We start from the raw sequence: 26004 nt of genomic DNA, 5'->3' as shown, positions 1-26004 counted from the left end.
TGTTGCAGGGCAACACAGAGACAAGACAAACAGGACAAACAACCATTCACACACACACACACACACACACACACCTAAGGACAATTTAGAGAGACCAAATAACCTAACAGTCATGTTTTTGGACTGTGGGAGGAAGTCGGAGTACCCGGAGAGAACCCACGCATGCACAGGGAGAACATGCAGACTCCATGCAGAAAGACCCAGGGTTGGATTTGAACCCAGAACCGTCTTGCTGCAAGGCAACGGCGCTAACCACTGCCCCACTGTGCAGCCCATTAATTTAATAGAATTTACTTTGATCTTCAAACAGTACTTTGGACTGAGCAACAGTCCAGTTTCTGGTTCAGGACTGGTTTAACAAGAGGAGTGCAACATTTGTGGCCCATGTGTAGGATTCATTTGTGCGTAGTGGCTCTTGAGAACCCTGACATTTCTGTTTAAAATACCATCTATTTCTTGAACTTGTGCCGTTTTCTAATTTTATGAGACAATTTTGGGTTTTCATTAACTCCTTAAGCCCACAAGCCCCCTTTCATGGGGGCTTGCGCTCTTTAGCAACAATAACGCGCTTGTAGCGGACTAACTACTGACACACAGTTATCATATGTCCAGATCTTCATCTGAGACTCTGCTTCAAAAGTTATCTACCAAATATATAATAGCTTCCTACATTTTAAAATTTCAAAAAAGGTGCCAAACTGTGCCAAAAACAGTTCCGCCTGAATTTATTTCAATGTAAAACTTCTCAATTCCATGTTGTGTGGACACAAACTTGCTACTGATGTTGCAGTTACAATTTATTGTGTTTATTTCCTTCTTTACAGCAAAAGTAAGAGATTTAGAATGTAAACATCTGTTTCTTTTGTATTTTTAGGCGGGATTTAATTTTTTGGGCGTTTAAATCTCATTTAATCATCCCCAGAATAATTTACTCTCAGATTTTCACATCCACAACATCCTTCAGGGCCTTCGTGTTATTTGATGACAAGATTAGCAGTTTAGGTGTCGTAGAAGTTGATAAATGCCTTATGAAGCACGAATATGCATGTTTATGGAAAATAGACCCTCGGGCGAAAGCCGTATTCATCAGAATTACAAAAAATAAAGGCTTGAAGTATTTTACCCTTTGTGTAAGTGATCTATATACTGAATTAGTTTCACTTTCTGGAATGAGGGACAGAGAAATGTTACATTTTCACAACATACATTTTTATTACATGTACCAGTATGTAAAGTGTTCTATGGTTGTAGTTATCCTAACTCTTTTCATCCTTATATGTTGCTTTTTTTTCTTATCTTCTAAGCATGTTAGGTCAAAATGATGCTCCTAATTCTAGCTTTGCATTCTCTGCTCTATTATCGCTGGTTTAGAGCAGCTGTCTCAGAAAACATACATCATGGCGCTGGGATCTCTACGGAAGAGGATTAGGACCATTAAAAAAAAAGTCTGTTCAATTCTGACTTTATTCTCAGAATTCTCAGAATAAATAAATAGACTTTTATTTAATTTTTTTTAAATGGCCCTAATCCTCTTCTGTACATCTCTATGTTCCACTGTAGGGATTTTTAAAAACAGAAGAAAGTCCTGACTGAGTGCAGAGATGATGGCACCGTTTGGCCAGTTTAGAACATCTTATGAGGAGATAGCCTCAATCCAGTGTGTTTGTTTTCAGGTGACGTTTTAAAGACAGTTCTCTTTACCGTAAATCTTGATTTTAACTCCGACACACACCTTTCACCCACTGCAGTTTACATACGTTTACAGCTTCTTAGTCATTCAGGAGGAATTCAATATGCAACAGCGGGAAACTTCAAAGCTGTACAAGCCTCACCCTGAAGCTCTGCTCTGAATGTGATTCCCACGGTTTCCAGTAAAACGTAAAGCGTTCTGCAGAGGCTAAAAAATCACACGCTTGCTGGAAATAACTGATATCTCCTGCTATGGTAGAAGAGTCAGAGTGATCTTTAGGGACTGCTTCTGACCAGGATACCATCTATTAGTCTGGCTGACCCTGTGGGAATCGCTGCAGATCACTGAAGCTATTGATCCGGCCGCACAGCGTCTTCCCACAGCAACACACACAAAACGAGAATGTAGCTGGAATAGCATTATTCCTAGTTTTATTCACTGTACACATTCTGAACAGTTTCATCACATTAATGTCATTGCTCAAAATGGATGTGACAACATGATCTGACTTTAGAGGAGTAGCTCTCTATTAATTAAACATTAAAGAAGTCAAAGTTTTTATTAGTTTAAACATTCCTAATGGAGCACGTTGACATAAAACTCATGTCAGATGTCAGTAGGAATCCAAATAACCCACACATGCAAAGAAATCAAAGCTAATTAATCTAATAAAAAAAAGAGGTTCAGGGTAAAACACTAGAATAAGAAAAAAAAAGTCCTAAAAAAGTGCTGAGAAAGCCAAGAAATCAGCTGAAATATGTCTGGGTTTCCAAAGCATTCCTGCTGATACATGCAAATCAATTTCAGCTGGTTTAATATTAATTGTTGGCCAATATGGAGAAGATCTCATAATTAAAGTATTACACAGGGAGGTGCGATTCATAACCGCAAAGAGACTTTAACAAAAAAAAGTCTTATTGATGGCTAGAGCTGCATTTCCCAGTGGCGTCTACTGTAAAGTCTGAATAATCCAGAGAGCGCCGCCGCTGGAGCCAAAACCCGGAATATTAAAGACCTTAATTATGCTGCTAGGTTGTCTTTGTAAGATTTATGACAGGAAAGTCCAAAGAATAATCAGAAGAGCTGTGCCAGAGCCGATAAACACTTGCAGAGAGTTTTAAATAAAGACCAAGAAACAGCAAGAGCCGTTTTTAAATTAAAACTATAAGTAATGCATTGAACTTCACATGCATCTATGCTTTCTCACTGCCAAAGACTCCACTGCTGAAGAAAACGCTTGTTGGAGATGCTGGGGAAGATTTTAATTCATTAAAATACTGGGAGAATAGAATCTGGTCAAATGAGACCAAAGCTGAACTCTTTGGGTATTATTCTAGGGACCATGATTGGAGGTGGAACGGTTCTGCTTTTAACCCCAAAAACATCTCTCCAAGAGTAACGTGTGCATATCACGGGCCTGTCAGACGGCATATGTTAGAGAGAAGGATGAATAAAGCGAGGTACCAGGACATCCTGGTAGGGGCCTGAAGAGCCAGACATGGAAAAAAAAACAACAACACAGCCAAGGAAACTCTTCATTTCAGAGAAAAAAGAACGGACTTCAGATCCTAATGAAAACCTACAGAAAGAACTGAAGTTCAGACTGCACAGAAAGTACCATCAAAACTTTACAATTTAAAGACAGTTTGTGAAGAAGAATGGGTCAAAATCTCACCCGAGCATCACATGTTGATAGTTTTATTTTCCATATCTCCTCCCTTGTGCCGTTCCAATTTTTTGCCTATAACTTCACTTGTTGTCAGCTAATTTGCTTTAAGTTCTTTATGTGTGTAGATTTAGCTGCATTGTAACCAACATCCAGCGTGAGCTTTATGTCAGTGGCTCCATCATAAATATTCAAACCGAGAAACAGATGTATGTAATACTTTCATTTCCCTCGCTGTCGTCACTTTTGTTTTCTTCTCCTTCAGACGTTCTGACGGGTGTATTTCAAAGACAATTGACCTTCTGCTGTTTTGTTATTTGCAGTTGACTCTGAAGGAGATAAAGTAAGTTATAACTAATAGGCTTCAGTTTGCAGAGAGCAAACACAAACACATCGCAGCAGAAAAAAAAACAGAGGGTGCGGCAGCAGCGGTGGAAGATGAATCGATAGGAGGGAAAGTCAAAAATTTGACTTCTGTAAGCTAGACAGCCACAAACTTCACCTTCAAAGGAAATCCATTCAGACAAAAACTCACTGGTCCCTGCAGTAGGTACTCCTTTTTAAATGTCAGTTACCACAAATTATCCAGTTGCCTGGCAGCACTTAGACACTTAAACGCAGAGTCTAAGTTTAAATTGAGAATCAAAACGAGGATTTCAGCAAATCTAGGTGCAGTATTGTTGCTGGAGCCAAAATAGGCTAAGCATTCAGCCAAACTCTTGATCTATGAGGTTTTTCTATGCACAATTAACTCACTTAACTAATTAAGTTTTACAGAGGAAGTCCCAGGAGAAAATATCTAGTGAGACGCAGTAGCTTGGATGAAAGTGTCTTGTTGTTGTGAGAGGAACTCAGCAGAGAGGAGATTAAAGACAGACAGCAGTGAAATAAGCTCTCTCTGCAACCGAGGAGTCCCTCATCTCTGAACTCACAGCGCGCTGAGCCCTGGAGCAGATAGGCTGACACCAGAAGACCGTGGCAGGAGTTGGTGAAGATTCTCAGTCATCCAGGTCATGATCATTTAAGATGATCATGATCAAACTCATTCAAGTTTGAAGACGTTTCACTTCCCATCCAGACACATTTGAATTGAGAAAGTTCTCTGGATGGGAAGCGAAACATCTTCAAACTTTGAAAAAATAAGGTCCAGTTGTTTTGTTTTTTTATTACTTTTGTTGGAATGGCAGGTGTAAAATCTTCAGTAAATTTAGGGTACAGTTCACACAGGATCACCAAAACGTGACAATAATGGCTTGGACAAAGGTTGCCTGGTCGGACGCGACTTAACTTCCAGATGTTAGGACCAGAATTAATACCATATCACCATCTTTTAATCACCACTGCCATGTTGGTGTTGTTGCTGTCGGTGTCCACCCCTTTATGACCACAGTGTACCCCCCCCCCCCCCAGCCAACTGCAGTAAAGCAATCTTCTTTAAATCACAAAAGTACCCCTTTTAAAGTATAATCACTTTAAGTTTAACTTTCTATTTTACTGTGTAAATGAATTAAACATTGGCATCGGTATATATATTGAACAACAGCTCAAAATTGGTAATTTTTCCAGTCCATTTCTACTGTGCCCCTCTTGCAACAATTACACTAAGCCCCCCCCCCCCCCCCCCCCCCCCCAGTAGGTAGTAGGTGCACCCCCCCTCCCCACACCAACTTGCTTTTATTCTGTTTTTATTTCCTATATTTTAATCATGTAAATCACTTTGCATTGTCTCTGTACTGAAATGTGCTTTACAAATAAATTTGCCTTGCCTAACAGACCACCTTACAGCGCTTCTACTCAAACGTGACGGTCGGTCACCAGATGCAGCAGAGCATCTCCGGGACGTTGTGAGCGGGAAAGTTTAATCAAATCATACGATGCCGTCATGTCAGTATGAACTGGAATCTCTGCAGAGTGTTGTGGAATCCATTGGATAAGGAATGGTTGCAGTTCTGAGATCAAACGGCCGTCTGACCCGTTACAGGCAAGGTGTACCTAATGAAGTGGCCAGCGCTGATATCAAATATGTGCACATGTTTGATGAATCAGTGGAATATGTCTAGATTTGGGTCGGCAAATGTGTCATTTACATTTAAAAAGACAAGATTTCTGAGAATTCAAAATCAATTCTAGGCGGCTAAGTTGTGTACTGATGAAGAGATTTTGTTCAGTTAAAATCCACAGTTGCTCAGTACAAAAAAAGAAAAAAGCTCTGAACAATCTTCAAAGTAACATCTTCAGCAGTAAAGAAGCCCAAAAGAATCTGCTCTGTCCTCTGAGCGTTCAGACAAATGTCTGTGTTTATAATCCCAGCTTTGATTTAGCAGCGACGTCCTTTTCCCTTCAGACTCTTGTACACTGGGGGGGGGGTGAAGTCTGGCCAAAATCTAGCATTATTGATGAAATCATATCAGCTTACATTGGCTTGTAGGTGGTTAGGTGAGTCTTTCTCTCCATCTGAGCACACAGTGGGGAAAACTCAGAGGTGCCAGGTCGTATATTCTCATTACATGAGATAAACTGATTTTCATTCTGTTTATAGTTCATGAAAACCTTGCTGACCCCCCCCCCCCCCCCCCCCCCCCGACACACACACGGCGCTGCTGGGCCACACAGCAACATGAAGCATTTCCTGATTTAATTCAGCTGCAGATAGAAATCCCGGCCTGCTGGGTGAACCGCGTCCTGAGCGGACGTGTTGGGCGGCTGAGCTTACGTCATGGCCTGGTAGATGGACTCCACTCCGTAGCGCATGGCGAACTCGTCCACAATCTCCTGCTGCAGCTCGTCAAAGTAGACCTTCCACGCGTCGTCGCCCTGAGCCGCCGGGATCTTCACCATCCCGCCTCCCTCGATGTCCGTGGAGAAGTGAAACATGTTCTGAACACAGGAATACATATAAAAAAGGTCCGTCAACATCAATGAACTAGAGTTTAAATTGTTAATTTAAAGAAATAATGTTAGATATTTGACCATGGTACTGGCGGGAGGTTTTTCACTTTATTATGACATATTTATGTCATATTTACTCCTCTGTAGAGATGCTACTGATACTGCCTAACGATGCCTCGACTTGCCTTTACACAAAGTGGTTAAAACCAAAGTAAAAGTGGTCAGGCATCTTTTATTAAGGCAGTTAACACGTTATAAAGACATTTTTATGCGCTTTGGCCTTTCATCCACACGAAAACTCAGTTTCACGTCACCAAAAACGACTATTTCTGAAACCTCTGACCAAAGCAGTTATTTAAGAAAAGCACCGTTTATGTGTCTGCATGTGTTTCAGGGTCCGTGCATCACAGGCTGTAAAAAATAATGTGGCGCTACACTGCAAAAACTGAACTAAAATTAACTAACATTTTCTTGAAATTACTGCGTTTGTCCTTGATTTGAGCAGGCGAATAAGAAGATCTGCCAATAGAATAAGATTATTGCACTCAAAATAGGAACAAATCGTCCCCATCATCTTATTTCAAGTGCAGGATATCTAATTATCTTATTATAGGGGTCAAAATATTCAGTTTAATTGGTAGATAATCTTATTTACCTGCTCCAATCAAGGACAAACGCACTAATTTCAAGAAAATGTTAGTTATTTTTAGTTCTGTTTTTGCTGTGTGACGTCACGCGCGGCCATTCTTACTGACTAAGTCATGCTGTGGAGGAAGAAATGAACAATATCAGAGAGGTGTTGACTTTGATGTTGGTTCAGAAGCTTTTTGCTTGTTTGGTTTTATGAGCTTAACTGCTGCAATACACTGAGGTGCAAAAGGACACACTCCCAACATGGAGGAACCACGTGGTTATTTTGAAGGACTCTGATTGGCTTCGATAGGTTTTAGTTTTGCATACCCCCCCATGCATTTGGCATGTTTAAAACACCATTCAGAGGCATATTTGTGTGGGTTTGAATCATAATCGAGATCGGTAAACGTTATTAATCCCCATGAAGGGCAATTCAATGCAGCGTCCCGGCCAGACATACACAGAAAAAGAGACACGCAGACAAGCATGTGCTGCAACCTTTCATGCACAATGGGCAGAGATGCAAACAAGACACTTCATTCAGGTTTAGGAACCCAATTGCAGAAGGTATAAAAGATTTATCGTAGGCATTAAACTAACTCGGATTAAACTAATCCGAGTTAGTTTAATGCCCTCGGATCATTAAACTAACTGATCTAGGTCTATGATCTGAACAGCCTTCTCAGTGATCCGGGCCAGTTCTCTTTGACCAACGCCTATAATTCTGCAGCACGCTGTAACAATGCTGCTCAGGTTGCTTTTCTTTCTCACAGACTAGCAACCAAAGCAACAGATCCAAGAAAAAGTGAGAAAACTTTCGATGTTGGAGCAACAGCAAACTCTGAGAATCTTCCCAAAGGAACGGAGTCTGCACAGCAGGTAAACTCGCTGCTGTCCTTTTTTGTTGTAATATCTATGTTTACGTCGAGTTTCAATTTGTCGTCAAACACAGTCCCCAAGTATTTGCAGTTCTTGACGATTTGCAGTTCCTCGCCATCGATGGCCCTGGCTCTACGCTGGTTACCTCCTCGCTTAAAGTCTACAACAAGTTCTTTAGTTTTAGAGACAGTAAGGTCCAATAAGTTGTCATTACACCAGGAGACAAAGGAGGAAAGAGCTGAGCCATTTGTCACTGACCTGGAGAAGAAACAGGACAACAGTGTCTTCAGAGAATTTAACAAAGTGCGTTTGCTGGTTGGGGTTTCTGCAGCTGTCAGTACACGATATAAAGAGGAGAGCTGACAGCACACAACCCTGCAGAGATCTGACCTCTGAGGTTGGTGTGGATGAAAACGATCCCATGCGGACATTATTAGATTTTAAAACCATGTGGGGGAGATATAAAGACCTGGCTACATACAAGGCCTCATAGAAAAAAAGAAAATAACCTGGTTTAGATGAGCTAATCTAAACGAACAACCCTAATAGTTCAGATTCATACCTCATGAAGGCACGTGTACTGCACATGGTATGGAGCAACCTTCTCCTCTCCTTCGATCTCCACGCTGATCTGAAGACGGATGGCACCGGACACTGCCGACTTGTCAGTTCTCTTCTCTGCAGACGAAGACATCCAGACACAGACGCGGTTAATCTACAGCCATCCGTCACTCAGAGGGAACTGCGATTGAACCCTGGATCTGAGCTGACAGCCGGGGAAATTAGCTTCTCCATCCGCCTCACAAATGAAGAAGGACTTTGAGACATAGAAACATTTCAACTGCAGCGGGACACCAGAAAAAAAAGGCAGAACTAATAAAATTACCTCATTTTGTTTATGTCTTATTATTGTTTCTTTGCTGTTGTCCGTATAGAGCGCTTTGACTGTGTTATATTTAAAGAACTTTAGAAATAAAGATAGATTGAACTGAACTGACTAACTTTTACTTGACATGTGGGGAAAATAGACACAGTTGCATGTTTTTCTTCTCCACTTGATTTAAGTTAATGGCTTATTAGAAGGTCTCTGCAGAACTTGATGACCTGCTACAGAAGTAATGCAGTGATCTAATAGAGTTGTAATGAAACAATAAATAATCTAAAACATTTACTTTTTACTTTACTTTAATGCCTTTTTAACTGTCAGTAATTTTAAAGAACCAGGTCCTGCTAAGCAACATGCAGCATTATCAGCCTTTTTAATGAAAGATTTCCTGTTTTTTTGTTTTCTTTACACATTTTTCTGCTGGTATATTAATTTTAAGTACTGCGTACCCAGGTTGTACCAGACGTCCATCTCTCCGCTCAGGGTTCGGACCTCGATGATGGTCTGACCCAGGAAGTCATCAGACTCTCTCTTTAGTCGCAGCTTCACTCGAGACTTGATGTCGTCGTCCTCGTCCCACACTCGCAGTTTGATCCGATCCGATGAATTGTGGCACTCGCTGCAAAGGCAGGTGATAGGAAGATTGCACAGTTTAGATGAAAAGACGAAGAGAAAAAAATTTAAAACCATTTGGTCATCATGCTTTTATCGCCATCTGTCAGTAGGAGCAAATGCTTTGTTGTTCCAGCTTGATACGTTAGAGTTGAAGTTAGCCAACAAGTATTAGGTAACTTAACGGCACTAATCATTATGCACTACCTTTGTTGAAAAACTAAGACTGTGTCTTTTGTGATGAGCTCACATTGTGAATAGTGTATGAATACCAAGATCAAATGTGTGAAATTCACAGATTCCTGCTGCATCATGACCAAGTATGTTACTTTTCTGTGACGCAAACATCTCGTTTAATTTTATGGTCTATATAAAAGGAAAAACTGACCATGTGGGAATGAAATTTCACTTCCCCCAAATAACTGTTAGCCAAATAATTACAAAGCAGGCCAAATGCCCCACACAGAGGGGGAGAAAAGATAAAGTAATGTTCTTATTGAGTGGTTTACATGTTGTGAGAAAGCTGCGGAGCTTGTAGCAGAATCTTTCAATATTTCCTAAAAATATTTGGCAGCCCGGCTCATCTGGTAATTAAACTATGTGAGATAAAGTGATAAATGTGTAGAAAGGCAATGCAGGAGTGTTATTTTGCAACTAAATGGTTTGGGTGAGCTGCATATCAGCAATAGGGTGACGTTGGAAAAACATTTACTACAAATTTCTCCTGTATGTAAGAAGCAAAGTCATGCATTACATTGTGGACCCAACTGTAAAAAAAAAAAGTTTACTGAGTTTTCGGCACTTTTCACAATCTATGTACACCAGCAACACAAAACTTGGCCACTGCTTCAGCAGTTTGGTAAAAAAAGATGTTTTACTTTTTTCAATCTGCAGGGATTTAGATCTGCTCAATTTCAAAAGCAAATAAACACATAAATAAATTAATGTTTGGCATCCAGCTCAAATGTTGAATTTAATTTGTCCACAGGCCAAAAAAAGGTGTGAAATGTTTTATGTTTGAATGCACTTGTCAGGTAGTAACTCAAGACCTGAAGTATTGACTCTTAAAATGGTAATTTATTGCTGCAAATCAAGTTAAAAAATAAGAGTGAAAAATTTAATGCGGAATAAAGACTGGAAACCTAAACAATTAATCAGATCCCAATTTTATTACGTTGACACCGACCCAGATCTGGCAAATGATGCAAAGCAAATTTCAGACTTTTTCAGACTTTTCATCCCTGGATACCTTCCTGCCTACAATGAAATTAAATTTCAGTGGACCACAGCTTTGGGCAATGCAGGTAAAGCTGAGGATCTGCGTTTCTCTAAAGATGAAGGTGTTAATCAGATGAAACTGAGGTAGCTGGATAACATTTACTTAACCCACACAGCTATGAGAGGGCTTTGAACCAAATGATATCACCTACGTGGGTTTGCAGTGAGAGTGATTTTAAGCAAGGTCACACAGGCAGCAATGATTCTCTGACTTCACAGAGATTCTGCTGAGCGTTCTAAGCGTGAAAAAGCAGAAATAACTACACTCACAAGCTGAACTTTTCCTCCCAGACCGGGTTCAGGTTCCCATAAATGGTCTTTGTTCTCTTCTTGGTCTTTCCCACCTGGATGGTGACGTACGGATCGCTGGAGCCAGTCCTGTCCTTGGCCTGGAGGCCCTGTGCACTGACCACTGGGGGCACAAAGATTACAGACACACAGCGAGATAGAAAGACAGAGTTATGACTATAACAAAAAAATTGCATAAGAAAAACAAACACCTACTCTCCAAGATCGTCCTCCTTCCCTCTCTCATTCACACACACACGCATCAAAACACAAGATATCACCCACACGGTTATGCAAAGACTTGTAACACGGTTTTCATGACTCACAGCCAGATGCCGGTGAACAGCGCTTAACAAAAGTCATTCAATGCAACAAGTTAGCAAGAAACCCTTCACATAAAACATGGAGCTTTGATACGAGTTAGAAAGCAATCAGGGTTGAGCGTAAACGATGTGGGAAGCTAAACGCTCGACCTTTTTTCTGCACGTGAACACTGAAAATGAAATGTGGCAAAACCCTTTAGCTTTTGCTTTCATGTATTTTAGGTAAATAAGCCTCTTAAAACCAGGCGTATTCTGTGTGTGAGTCAGCGTTTTTTTATTTATCTACTGCGTCTTTTCAAAAGATTCAATTCAACGTCAATCATGCAGACAGATTGGTCAAAATGTCTGCAGTGTTGTGGAGTTTTGAACTGAGAAAGCTTCTTGGATGGGAAGCAAAACATCTTCAGACTCAGAATAGAAGTCCAGTTGCTTTATTTTGAACCTTTTTTGGGCTGATCATGTCCTGCATGACTGAGAATCTTCACCAACATGTTCAGTCTCTACACTGCAGACTCGTCCATCAGCTCATCAGGCTGCCACATTCAGAAGTTCCCTGATAAATAATCCAAAGTCCATCTCAACGACCCAGAGACTTTATAGATGGATGCCAGCAGAACCACCTTCTGATCAACTGGGAGAAAATCAAAGGATGGTGGTGGATTTCCAAAGGCGTAGATCCACCACACCGACACCAGTGTAGAGCTATTTCAGTGACAGACACTGTGGACGCACAAAGGAGCGTCTCCGCAGGTCCTTCCTCCCAGCAGCTGTTAGACTTCCTAATCATCAATGCTCCCAACAAACTCAATAGGTATTTACATTCCTTTATAATTATTGTAAATAGTGTTTATGCACAAATATACATGGACGATTTATGAAGTCCTTAAATCGCCCTAATTAGTTGCATATTTCTGTACTCTGAGTATGCAGTATTTCATGTTGTAAATTTGCCCTTACTGTACAGCCTCTAATTCTCATTCTTTATTTTTATATTTTTTACTTTTGTGTACCTGCATGCTTCCATTTTCCTGTCACTTTGCAGCTGGTGCACCTAAATTTCCCCACTGTGGTACAATAAATTCATTTTATATTAAATTTTATTCCTAAATCATCAAGCAGACCTGATTCACAACATTCCTAATTTCCTTAGGACCCTCTCTTGGTTTCTTGATTTACGCTGACTGACTTTCATCGATCACATCACATCCATATTAAAGAGAATTTTGTATAATTTGCGGAAAAACACAATAATGAATCTGATTAAGATCAAACAGCAAATATTGTAGGTTACTCCATCAAGCTGAGACCAGGCATTTAGGTCTGACTGAATTATTTAAAGGTGATGTGTTTAATTTTTGTCTAATCTTTTAAATGCATTTTAATTGCACATCATAAGTTCTGCTCCAAAAGAGGTTTTGGTAAGCGTCTGATTATGTGCTTCAGCCTTGATAAGCAGAAAAATCCCGTGGCCATGAATTAATTTCAAGCGGAGGAGCAGCTTTAAGGTTATCCCTGCATCTTTGGGCTCATCACTGTTGATTGGAGAGACAACCTGTGATGGCTGCCATGGCAACACCGCTGCCACTACACGCTGTGATGTGTCTGGTCGCCGCGGTAACAGTGATGGCGTGGGCGAACAGGAGGTGGGGTTTGTTAAAGACACGAGGAAGGTAAACAAACTATCTGACTTGAGATGACATGTATCATGAACCGGTGCTATATAAATAAAACTGAATTGAATTAAATTAAATAATTAAATTAAACATTCCTGGATGCTCACATCTGGAGAAGCCTGATGACAACACCTGGATTCGTTAAATGTGTTTTCTTTGTTTTTTTTTGCTTTTTCTGAGTTTCTAATAAACATTTCCAGAGTGTGCCATGATGTATACTGAAGCCTTCTTTGTTACACATCCTGATCAATTAAACTCTTATCAGTTAATGGTCCAGAGTGCATTGGTGCGTTTTATTGTCCTGAAATGTTGTGATGTTTGTGGTGTTGACCCAAAGCTAAACTTTCCCCATGGACTGAAAAGGAATGTGAGAGAAAACCAAATCTTCTGTAAATCTCTGTAACAATAGAAACACCAGGGCTTTGCCTGACTGGATTATATTTATTAATTATATGTTGTTTTTTTTTACACAAGGTTTACCTCAAGATTATCTAATATACTATTGATTGTATAAATCTTTATCAGGTCCATAGTTCCACCTGTTTTATGCATAAACTGACATCATTATATTCAGTTTATATATCAAAATAAAGACATTTTTCTACTATACTCATCTAGTGAGACTGTAATACCTTTTTAAAAGTACTTTTTAGCTAAATGTTGTCCAATTTCTTTCATTATTAGTGGCCAGTAAAGAATAGATATGTTTGATTGTTTTTCAGTTGACTGAGTAGAATCAGGTGTAGCCAATGCCTGGATAAATTATACAATGAAACCAACCTCACAGGTTCAAGGATGTTATTTAGGATGTTTTGAATAAGCCTATTTGAGGTTAAAAATTGGAGTTGTTTTGATTCATAGACATTCAGTGTATCAGTCGTCCCTGAATGCACCTTAAAAGTTCAGCTCTCCTGACAGAGGGAATCCTGTCGACACGTTTGCTGCTGTGCAGCAGGTGGAACGGTGCTGCATGAAGCAGGATTTGGACCTTTGATCATTTTCCTCCTGTACAAGTGGTATTTATATTCAGCTTGAAGTTATTTTAAATTAAGCAAGGCAAAAGTGATGACAAAATCTTTGTTTCAGTCCTTTCTTTCTCCATCATCACTGTAACTGAATAAGGAGCGCTAACTCTCCTTAAATAGCCGACTTTAGCAATAGCTGGAAGTTCTCACTGCTTGTTTTGCCGTCGCTTTTTCAAGCTGTGGAAGAGCTGCAGCTCTGTGCACTTACACTCTGCATGTATTTAGTATTAAACAACACTATATTGCTTCGGTACACATGATGGCAGCAAAGAAATGCCTGGTATACATGCATTTGTGCACTGTTGCACCTGTAATTTGTGTAGCCTATGCGCTCCACTTCCCCAGTTTGAGGTCAGCTCCATGTTGAACAAGTTTGTAATCTTCTGTTAGGTTAATTGAAAGTATTTGTTGATAAGCGTTCACACTGAGCCTGGTTCTGGTTCTGCTGGAGGTTCTCCTCCCTGTTAAAGGGGAGTTTTCCTCTCCACTGTCGCTTCATGCATGCTCAGTATGAGGGATTGCTGCAAAGCCATCAACAATGCAGACGACTGTCCACTGTGGCTCTACGCTCTTTCAGGAGGAGTGAATGCTGCTTGGAGAGACTTGATGCAACCTGCTGGGTTTCCTTAGAGAGGAAACTTTCTCACCAACCTGGAGGATCTGATGGAGTCTGACTTTGGAAAGAGCTTTGAGACGACGTGTTTCATGAATTGTTGCTATATAAACAAAATTGAATTGAATTGAATTGAATTCATGCAAGACAACTACGTGAATTTGTATTTGGAAAATATTAATACTTGAGCTTTTCAAAGTAAAGCTGACTGAAACCCTTAAACAAAAGCTCTGCCGTTGGCTATGTCGTCTTATGTAAGTCTCACCTTCTTAACAGAGCTAACAAAAGAAAATAAATGTATGCTGGATTTTTTGGGTAAATGCAGGATTGAACACAAACATTCTCACATTTCTCTAGTTTACCAATAAAAGCATTTTTAGGGAAAAACATTAATAATTTATCAGCTATCAGAGATGTTCTGTTGTTCAGGAATACAAAGAAAGAAAAGCACAAATAAAAAGGCTCGGCATAAGACACAGAAGCACATTGTAGGAACTAAAGGAGCCTCCAATCTTTTGACTGACTTCACACAGAGATATGAGTGTTACCACACCCAGAGGTTCTGAAGCCCAGTTTCCTGATGCTACACGCCCTGTGCAGATTTGTAGAACAGCTTCCCCTTTCCAGTTAGTGAAATATTTTCATTTCATTGCTAAAAATTAGCTTTGCAATGCAAAGTGACAAAAAAAGCAAGCTTCTAGAAAATTATGAAACAATTATCTTAATTATGCCATTGCTAATAGCAGCTACTGCCACAAAAAGGCTATGATTATTTTTTTTTTTTATTAGAGACGATGCACTATGACGCAGATTTTTAGGGTCAACCATAATGGCACATGTGAAAGTAGAATCTGCTGAGTCACTGACTGCCATGGGGATTTTCATATGTTTTTCCATGCAGCAACAAGGAGGAGAAACAATGCATAAAATGAAGCAGCTGCTCCCCCATGTATTAATGGGGGAGCAATATGACAACTGTTGTCATTTTTAAAGAACCTTCACTAAAATAAAGAAAAACACAAAACCTTTGCAAAAAAAGAAGAAAGAGCAAAAGAAAAAAACTTTTGCATCCTTCAATGGGATGATATTTGTGAAAATTAGGTTTATAAAAAACATTACTGGTCTTTCTCTTCTTATTCTGTTGTGGGAATTAAAGGCAATTAATCTGTGCAACAAGCTGCTAATTTGTTACTGTATCTATATTTAAACACAATAGTTGCTTCTCAATGATTTTCAGCCAGTCAATTAAGAGCTATTGTGGATGGTCCAAAGAACCACCTGTGGCTCCGGAGCCATAAGTTGCAGACTCCTTTCTTTACTGCAAAGAGGGAACTGAAAGTAAGAAAAAAGGTTTTTTGAAATGTGTGTATTTTTCCTTGATTTGAGCAGGTAAATAAGACTATTTGCCAATGGAATACGATTTTTGCACCTAAAATAAGAACAATTCATCTCCATCATCTTATTTCAAGTGCATGATATCTAATTATCTTATTTTAGGGGTACAAATTTCTATTAGCAAATAGTTCTATTTAGGTGCTCAAATCAAGGTAAAATACACTAATTTCAAGGACATTTTACTTTTTCCCCCCTTTTTGCAGTGAATTAAAGGAACCTCTGCAAAAGCATTTAAATCATGAGGAAGCATTGATGTGACAGTGAAGTTTATTGGCCAACCTGTGATGGTGATCTTGGCAGACCATTTGGAGGTGCCGTCCAGCACGCTCTGCTTGATGCTCTTCATGTGCTGAGCGTGAAGCGTCTTAGAAATAACAAACACCTTCCTGATCTCCTCAAAGATCTCAGGCTTGTTTCTCTCACGGATCTTCATCCGGTCTTTCATAGCCATGATGATGTGCTGCGTCCGATCTTCAGCGCCTGTCTTGGAGCTTTTCTCTGCTGCTCCTGAGGATGAAAAGAAATCAGCCAACAAGGAGCACATATATATCTTTACTCAGCGTTATTATTATTAAAGTTAAACAAGAGAGAAATCTTCCTACAGCACTGCTATGCAGGGCAAATATTTATTAGTGAACACTTCTCAAACCTCAAAGACACCTTAAAATATTTCCAGCATTTTGAAGGACTTTCAGCCTCCTATGAACCCAGAATAAATTTTTTTTCAGTAGCTAAACTTACTCTGCAGACAGTCAGCGTTCAGCAGCTCCTGGCATTTCTCGTGCACTTTGACCCCGCACTCGGTGCAGCGCATGCCTTGCCGAGCGATGCCCCACAGCAGACCCTCGCACTCATAGCAGTAGGTAGGCGTGGTGGCCGTCCACACCTCGAAGTTGTGCGGCGTGGTGCAGGAGATGGGGTAGATCAGAGCCTGCAACGTCTTCTTGTATACGTGGTTTTTCTGTAGAAGCAAAAATAACAGCAAGACGGAAAGAAAGTGAAGGAGAAAAAGCTGAAATGTGTCCAAAAAGGGTTTAGTTTCACACATATTATGACTGCAGTTTGTTCAGATTTCATATTCCTTTAACTCTTTCTCCTTTTGTCTCGTTCTCACTACAAATGTTAATATATTTTATTGGACGTTTATGTAATAATCCAAAGACAAAGGGATACATAACAGTGAAGATTAAAAAGGTTACATCATTTGTAAACTGGCTCAGAAATGAAAATCTGACGTCTGCAATGAACTTATAGTCAGGCTCTTTCATTCAGATGAGACTTTGCAAGGAAATGAAGATTATTGTGCAGAGAGACAAGAAGTATAATAATTAAATTAGTTTAAAATGTAGTTATGAACATCTTACACTGCAAAAACTGAACTAAAAATAAGCAAAAATTTTATTAAAATTAGTGTATCTGTCCTTGATTTGAGCAGGTAAATAAGATGATCTGCCAATGGAATAAGATTTTTGCACTTAAAATAGGAACAACTCATCTCCATCGTCTTATTTCAAGTGCAGGATGTCTAATTATCTTATTTTAGGGGTAAAAATACTCATTCCAATGGCAGATACTATCATTTACCTGCTCAAATCAAGGACAAAAAAACAAATTTTGAGAACATTTTACTCATTTTAAGGTCTGTTTTTGCAGTGTATGCTTAGGAAAAGCCCCATCAGTCTGATCAGCAGACTGAATGCTTTAAATATGGGTCAATGTGCTTGAAATCGCTGTCATCTCCGGTTTGCAATGGCTACCTATAAGTAAAAGTGTGCGGCCGTCTTTGCTGTGCATCACCATGGCCTCACATTCAGGAAACTGCTGAGGATACCGCAGCTGAAATCACGGTGGTCTGCACAACCAAAAACCTCAAAGTGAGACTTCAGCTGCGGCGAGGACAGTTCAGTGATCCAAGAGGGTCAGTCTCCTACTGACGAAGGTGCTGAAGGGTGTTCTCGCCACCAGTGCAGGGCTTGCTCAATACTGGCAGCCGGCAGTTGTTAGTCTATCTGCACACACCGAGATGACGACTTCTGGAAAATGGCCTCGTGGCATGAAGGGCATCATGGGAGACTCTTCTGTCCCAGTGAACTCTGAAGGACTGAGAAATCTTGCAGGAAGTAGGAGACGGACAGCAGAAAGCTGGTGGAAAATTTTCTCCTCCGTTTCCTCGTCCTGACATTTAGTAAAATCATTTATTCCGGTAAGAAAAGGGTTGAGTCATGGTAAAGCCTGATTTAATTAAGGTTTTTAGATGCTTCTTATGCAAAGGACTGGGCTTCCTCACAATTCTGCACAAGAGCAGCGCTGAGTCACGAGCAGAATAAACAGCGGGATCAAAATCTCCGACAGCAGACAATCCAGTACCGATCTGGCGATTATCCGTGGATTTTCCAGCAGGACTTATCAACAGAGTCCCAACAACAACCTGGTTAAGTGGCTCAACAATCAGAGCAGGAGGAGGAAAAAAAGCCAAATAAAGTTATGAAGGGTGAGATCTACCGCTGAGTGACCTACTTTTTTGCGCCTGAATTATTCATGTTTCCTTCAGTGTAAAATGCAATCATGGTTATGAATTGGCAAATTACAGCGCAGTCAGCAGAGCCAACCATTAAGATTATGAAGCCACGCCCCGGTTCCATTAAGCTGACTCAGTAAATCCAAAGTCTTAGAATCATTTGTAACAAACGGGGAACAGCTTGGCTGCAGAAGACAACAGGAACACAGTCAAGAAGGAAACCTGTGGAAAAAACTCAGGAAGAGTGATTAAATACGTTTTGGACCGGATGCATAAAGCGACTCACAAGCTCTTCGTCTTTTAGGGAGGTCCGACTGGCCAGAGCGTGGGTGAGTCCCGCTTTCCTGGACTGGATTATGGACTGGAAGAAAAAGAAAAGGGAGAAACACACAGTCACAAACCAAATAAAGAAAGAAGAAGAACTAAAAAAATTTGACTAAATTCTTGTTTTAATGTTTGTTTCTCTTAAGTTTGAAGGTGAATTCCCCCCAAAAAAACAACACATATTTGTTCTCATTTTTTCTTTCAACTTCTCCTTTAACAAACACACAACATGTCTTAAAATATTTGGTAATATTCTGCATCATTTCCAAAGAGAATAATTTAGTAAGACATCCACAGGAATTACTACCTGAATATTTTAACTTTAATGGGTGAAAACACGTAATAACTTCTGCATAGTTTTCCTCTCACAGATTCCTGGTATATTCCATATCAGTCATATTGTTAATATATATATTGTTAATATATGTGTGAATCTCCTGAGGTGCAGAGAGTCGGTTCAGGCCAATTTTTCAGCAGAGCGGTTGGAGCAGGATCCTGGAAGCCATTCTTTATAAATCTTTGACCGACATGAGGAAAAAGTGGAGCCTTTTATGCTGCAGAAACTCTTTGATGCTGCCTCACACCTGTGAAACAGGTTTAAGGCGCTTCCTCTGCTTCCTTTAAGCCCAACGGCACAAACTGTCAGTAACTATTTAAACAAACAGCTCTGAGATCCATGGATTCTAAATACATTTCTTATATTTAAGAAACATCAGTATAGACTAAACTATAATGAAGCAGGGTTAATGGTTGGTTGCATTTAGTTTCATTCAGAGACACATGATGAAATATGTCTATGATGGAGGGATGGATGGATGGATGGATGGATGGATGGATGCATTTCCACTGTCTCTCAGATCCTGATGTCCTTTTGCTCACGCTTTAGCTTCTCTGTTTGCTTGGACAATCATAACGGACCCCCACAGCTGATTTGTTTTCATGTCTGCTTACAGGTCCGCATGCAAAACACAACTCCATGTCCAGCGGACTGAACTTCTTTGTTGCAGTCGGGGCCGTCGCTGAATTTCAAACAAAACCCATTAAACCAGCATGCAAAGCTAATAAAGTCTGCCTCGTCATTTTACTCACCATAGCCTGTGCAGCGACATCAAGACAGAGGCAATATGGACAAAGAGAGAAAGCAAAAAGAAACGAGAAGTTAGAGTCATGCTTTAACCGTGACGTTATGTTTTATTTGCATTTTAATAACAGTCAGCAATAAAATCACCAAGCGAATCAATTTCAATCAGTCATCACAAAATAAGAGCCTAAATGTCCTCTTTTTTAAATCTTAATAATTAAAAAAAAACTCACAAACATCAACTTTTGGGAACTTATTAGAATCAAGACTAGTGCAGAGAAATAAATTTAAGAAAACGTTTCCTGGTTTAGTTCAAGAATCTTTTTGGTTAAAGTAAGGAAAGTGTTTTCTGGTCTTGTTTAAGTACTAAAACTATTCAGTTAGAGTTGGGAAATAGTATCAAGGTTCATTTTAAATAATGAAACTAGTCAGTTTAGGTTATAAAATAATGTCCGGGTTCTGTTCCAGTGCCAGACCCACTTAATCCAGATTAGAACGCATTGGTTTAGAAAAACTGTTGGTCCAATTTAATTACTTGGTTTAGGGCCAGGATGCTGCTTCTTTATTACATTAAAATGTTAAGTATGAATGTTGTAGAATAATTTCTTCCTCCAGTTTATGTATTAAAACTACTGGGTTAGTATTAAGTGCTATGATTACCTTGTAATTTGTTAGGAAAACATTACCTGGGGTTTGTTGAAATACTTAACCTACTTGGTTAGAGTTACATATGCATTGTTAACAACAGCTTCTCAATTAAAGTGAAAAAATTCCCCAAGTACAATCTGTTCTTATTTCTTTCTTCTGAGACCTTCCTCCTTTTCTTCTCTTAAACTTGTAAGAGAGTTCGCTTCTTGCAACTCTCAGCCATTTTCAAAGTATACGGTGAGAGCAGCAACAATGACCGTCTGAAACGGAAGCTAACCAGATACTAGAAGTGCGCAGCAAGAGGAAACTAGTTCAGTTGTCTCAGTTATTATGTTTCTTGAACAATTACAGTATTTACTGCTACACAAGATCATGGATCTGCCTTTTTTTATTTTTTCTGCCCAAGCTAAAGGATGCCGAAGCGACAAGTGGATAAGCAAAAATGTTGGATTGTTGGGTGTATTAACCTACACATTTTATAACAGCATCCACCAGCATTCTACAACATTGGCCGAAAAAATGGCTACTGGGTAGGGGTGTGTGTGTGTGTGTGTGTGTGTGTGGGGGGGGGGGGGGGGGGGGGTGAAGTCACCCCCTTCAATTTAAAGAGACAGCACCAAAACTAGTTGCTCTTAGACCCTCCTCTGAACAGGGGGTAAAAATGAGGAACGTGGAGATAAGTTAACCAGGAATTAAGACCAAAGCGTTGCATATGCACTTTATGTAGACTACAACTGAAAGATTTAAATGTGGGAATGAAGGCATTAAAGCATGATATCTCCCCTTTAAGTTTACTTAAGTTGTCAAGGTTTTTCACCAATTATAAAATAATAATAAAAAACGTTAAATATTACAGCTGCTGTTGGACTGTTTCCCAGAGAAAGGTGCAATTTGATCTGGATTTTGGTTGAAAACATCTCGTCTTCTGTCAATGATTATATTTGTAATGAGCATTGAATTCTTTTTATTTTTATTTTGTTGGATATATCTCCAAATATAAGTTTGGTCAATGCAGACAATTATTATTCAGGCATTTCAAAACTGTCAAATAAACTTAGAAAAAGTAGTGATTGAAACACTCACCAGTTCACTAACAAGAGGAATAGGCCTCCTTTTGTGGAGGTCTGGCATGCTGTCAATGCCAAATGGTGTGTTTGCCCTTTAACCAATAAACATAAAAAAGAAACACATAAAAAAAGAATAAAAATTGTACAGTTTACTTAAGAAACCACATAAAGTCTGTACAGACCCAGGCTTGGCCCACGGATACTTGCTGGGGTCACCATCTTGTTCTTGGCTCTGAAACAAGAAGTCATAGGTCACGCATTAATTAAATAAAAGGCTGGAGGTTTGATTTAAAGACAAAGGAGCATGCAAGTGCAGAAGTATAAGATAGAAAGAAAAGTGAATAGCAAGTAACAGGAGGGAAATATTTAAGATTTAAGTGTGTTGGTTGAGTTTCAGCTCTGCATGCCAATGAGATCATTAACCTCCTGGTCCTCGTTTTTATAGACTTGCGACTATTTACGCTGTTTTTGTTCTGACAGCAAGTAGAAATAATACCTGGTAGATGATTTAAAAAAACAAAAACAATTGTAGAGCATGCTATACAATTGCCCTATAATAATGCTGTTTAGGACAATATTGTGTCTGTCGAGGTTACTGTTTAGAAAATGAATAATCATTACTGTCGGACCACCAGTATCCATACAAATAAAGGAAAAGCAGAAAGAGAACCAAACAACAACAACTGTGTAATAAACATCCACAGAAAAGATAGAAAATTGTTTGGTAAAGGTTTGTTTTAAGGTGACCTGATCTCCATCTTGACCTCCATCTGTAAAACAGCGAGAGAGATAAAAGACAGAAACAGATAGAAGAGATAAAAATAGTCATTGGCTGATTTGATTCATTGTGTAAAATAACAAGCTACACGCTAAATCACGCAGTTTCACAATGCCGTTAGAGTTTCAAAGAAGCGTTTTTCAATAGATGGGGTCTAAGGTTATAAATGTTTCATTAACATGTATAATTTATCATGAAAATGACTCCTAATACTTCCCCTCATCCCCGGTCTTTAATGTCCGACTTGCTTTTCGAGCAGATAATTAATGTTTTTTAATTCTGCAAATGGATCCTGCTGATGCCTTGGAGAGGAGTAAAGGAGTCCTGAGTGGCAGCTGATACATTACTCACAAGTGGGCAGAAAATTATCATTCTAGCAGAGATCATGGTACAATAAATACCCAGGGGAACTTTAGATAAGAAGCAATAACTGCTGTGCAATCAAACTCAAAAGGGGTACCAGAGATAGTCCCTTTATCCGTAAAAATTAAACAATTAGAAAATATCCAAGACCTGTTGTCAAAAGAAGGTGTCGTCAGATGTTTATCAGATCTATAGATAGATGGCTTTAAATGTATGTATAGCACTGGGCAAAAGTTAAATACTGGCCCTATTTTTTTTGCAGCCCAACTTTCTGGTAATCTTTTAAGGTGGTTTTGGTTTCTAAACCTTTGTACAGATTAATTTTAACCCATTTCTGACCCTTTTTAGATCTTTAAAGCCCAGAAGCATTCAGGCTTTGAGATGCTTCCACATTGGACTCCGTATTTTTCTAATTTGTTGTGAGAAATAACCTTCTGATACAGTTCACTCGTGTTGGATAGTTTTTAGACCAGACACACTTTCATCCGTCCTTTACTAGTCAAGTTCTAGTTTGCCCGCACTGAACAAGATATCAAGATATAACTTAATGTCAAAGTACCAAGAAAAGACTACACCAAAGCACAAAAATATTAAGACCAATATGAAAGATTAGCAGAAAGTTCAGCTATTTGGACACAGAAATATGTATAAAAAACATAGATGGTTATTAATATAACTGCACAATATATCGAATTGTAATCATCAATGTCATTATATACAATGTTGCAATTGCAAAGGACCTCTTGCATGTTTAACTTTAATTCCCCTGCCATGCTTTTAAACTCTTTGGATGATCTTTCACTCTCTCCTATGCCTACATCTCCTATACTGTAAATCCAAGTGACCGAGATGCTAAAGCTCAAAGTAGAGTGGTGGGTAAAAGGAAAAGACTGGTAAAGAAATTGGGGGTCAATTGCAGTTGAAATATCCTGACGCATCTCAATAATCCAGGTCAAAAAACGAAAAACTAAAAAACATTGAGGACGGGATCTGTGTTCAAACATTTCGTCTCTTTGCCAAGAAACTTGTTAAGTGTGAGGAGTTACAGATGAACTCAGCCCTTTAATTAATACCTTTGCATATTGGCTCAATGAGTTAATTGTGACAATCAAAACTTGTGCTCACGTGCAAATGAGGACCATCAGGCTCTGATGTTGTTCTCAGTGATCGATAATAATCCATAATCTCAATAATCCAGGTCAATCAGAGTTTAATCAATCAATAAGGTTTTTTGTTGTTGCAATTAACCCGTTGAGCCAATATGCAACGGTATTAATTAAAGGCTTCATCATTAACTCCTCCGACTGAGCAGGTTTCTTGGAGAAGAGACGAAATGTTTGAACACAGAAGATCCCGTCCAGAGGACCTACTTAATTTATCAATTTATTTTTGCAGAATAGTGGTCACATATAATTAGCAATAACATAATCAAACGTTTGACATAGTACTATAAATCCATTAATTATCTGAGTTTTAAAATGGGGCCAAAGACAATCACAAAGACAGGTTGACCACAACTCAAAACACTGGCTACCTTGTTCCATTTCCTCCTGGGAGAAGGTGGACATAGTCATACCGACAAGGTTGCGCCTGGTTTCCCTCTTCTCCCGCAGAATCTGCTGGAAGCTCCTCAGACACTTCAGCTTGCGCTCGTCGATTTGAGTCATCTCTGTTGATGACTCTGCTGCATCTGCCTCCGGTTTGAGCTCCGAGCCTCCAGCGATGTCGGCCTCTGTGGGACACTTTTCCTCCAGCTTTGCAGATTCATCAGCCTGAACTGAGGCTGACGAGGATTCTGTAGCGGTGTGCTGGGAAAGTTGCTCCTTCTCACTCACGTCTGCAGGGCCTTTTGAATTTTTTTCAGCTATGCTCTCTCCAGGTAACTCTATATGACAGTCGGGTGTTTCAGTACTGCTGACAAAATTTTCAGGCCCTGCAGAATGTTCTGCAGAACATGGAGGGATCTCATTCCAATAAGGAGGACTTTGGGAGGTCTCTAAGTCCTGCAGTGGAAGGCTTTTGCTGGTTTTCACAACTACGGGCTCCACAGACAAATTCTTAGACTTTTCAGCGCTACTGGTTTCGGACAGATCAGCAAAAGCATGAGCAGAGCTGACACCACCTTGGTGGAACTGATCAGAAGTTTTTTCTATATGTTCCTCGTAGGATCGAGGCTTTGAAGGCAACTCAGTTGTGGGTAGGTCAGAAGGCATTGGTAATTCAAAGTCGGACTGGTCTCCAGGATGTACGCCTACAGGACCTTCAAGTTTGCGCAAGGCACCCCGCAAAGCAGACCTGAAATCCAGCACAGCTCGTCCAATGCGTTTGACAGTTAAACTTCCAGCTTGGACATCTACGTCAACTGCTTCGGAGAGTCTGTTTTCCCAACTTTGACTACTGTACGAACTTTCAACACCATCGCTGGAGATACCTGAGAGTCCCTCTGTCCAGGTCAAGGCAGAGGTCTCTCCAAAGGCAGAGTAGGTTTCGTTGTCACTGTTTGTTGTGAAGGTTAGCTTGTTGGTTTGATCAAACTCAAATTCCTCTGCTTCCCCATCTTGCACCTCAATCGAATGGTAACCTGAACTTTGAGGGTAGGACAAATCAGCAGAATATTCATATCCAATAGAGGCATTTCCAATGCTGTTAACGGGTAGATCGTGAATCCTGGACTGACTTTGAGGACGTCTCAACCGTGACTGCCTTTCCTTCCGGCTTGACGTGCTGGCAGGTGAGTTGTAATGCTTTCCAGAGGTAATGGAGAGATGTTCTGGGCTTCCTGTAGATGACTGTAACGATGCACCATATCCTCCTGATCTGCTATACTGATCCCAGTTTCCAGCTGCTTCACAGCGATGGGAACTCATCTCCTCTACACCCCTATCCCTGAGATAAGCGCTGTCCTTATGCCACTTAGACTCCCTACTAGTACTGTGTGGGGGCTCAGTGTTAGTCCATTCCTCCTCATCGCCGACTCTTTGCTCTTTTCTATCATGAATAGATAATTGTCTTTCTAGGTCATACTCAGACTTGGAGCTATGACCAGAAGACAAAGAACTAGTGCTTGGAAAGTCTTGCCCATCTGCATGCTCAAGAAAGCTTAAGGTAAGTTTCCTTGCTGTGTCACCTTCTGGTATATCTGAACTATGATCAGACGTATCATCAGGTTCCTCCAGTTCCAGATGATCAGCGTTTGCAACAGTTTGGGACACCCTAGCGTCTTCTAGCCTTGGCGGCAGCTGTACCCCATGCATATCTTGGTGCTCATAACCTGCCTGAAAACAGTCTAGATCTGACTTTGGTACTGGGCTCCCTAAACTACCATAAGCACTGACAGGCCTTCTACGTGTGGATGGTCCATCTTTGCTTCCCGAC

The 26004-nt window shown here is 40.0% G+C and overlaps 1 protein-coding gene across 1 annotated transcript in view; it reads right to left on the bottom strand.

Moving 5' to 3' along the window:
• Positions 1-26004, bottom strand: part of LOC105928177 (protein unc-13 homolog B) — a 170767-nt gene that overhangs the window by 64328 nt on the left and 80435 nt on the right. The window contains exons 4-13 of the mRNA XM_036144356.1: positions 21671-21720; positions 21505-21580; positions 19782-19787; positions 18655-18729; positions 16592-16811; positions 16130-16357; positions 10804-10945; positions 9093-9262; positions 8320-8435; positions 6070-6233 (exon numbers count right to left, since the gene is read on the bottom strand). Of these exons, the coding sequence (XP_036000249.1) occupies positions 6070-6233; positions 8320-8435; positions 9093-9262; positions 10804-10945; positions 16130-16357; positions 16592-16811; positions 18655-18729; positions 19782-19787; positions 21505-21580; positions 21671-21720 (1247 nt within the window). The remainder of the gene's footprint in view (positions 1-6069; positions 6234-8319; positions 8436-9092; positions 9263-10803; positions 10946-16129; positions 16358-16591; positions 16812-18654; positions 18730-19781; positions 19788-21504; positions 21581-21670; positions 21721-26004) is intronic.

This window comes from Fundulus heteroclitus, chromosome 12 (assembly GCF_011125445.2).
Source record: "Fundulus heteroclitus isolate FHET01 chromosome 12, MU-UCD_Fhet_4.1, whole genome shotgun sequence".
Taxonomy (NCBI): Eukaryota; Metazoa; Chordata; class Actinopteri; order Cyprinodontiformes; family Fundulidae; genus Fundulus; species Fundulus heteroclitus.
Note: the sequence above shows the minus strand (reverse complement) of the source record. Positions and strands in the feature narration are given on the sequence as shown.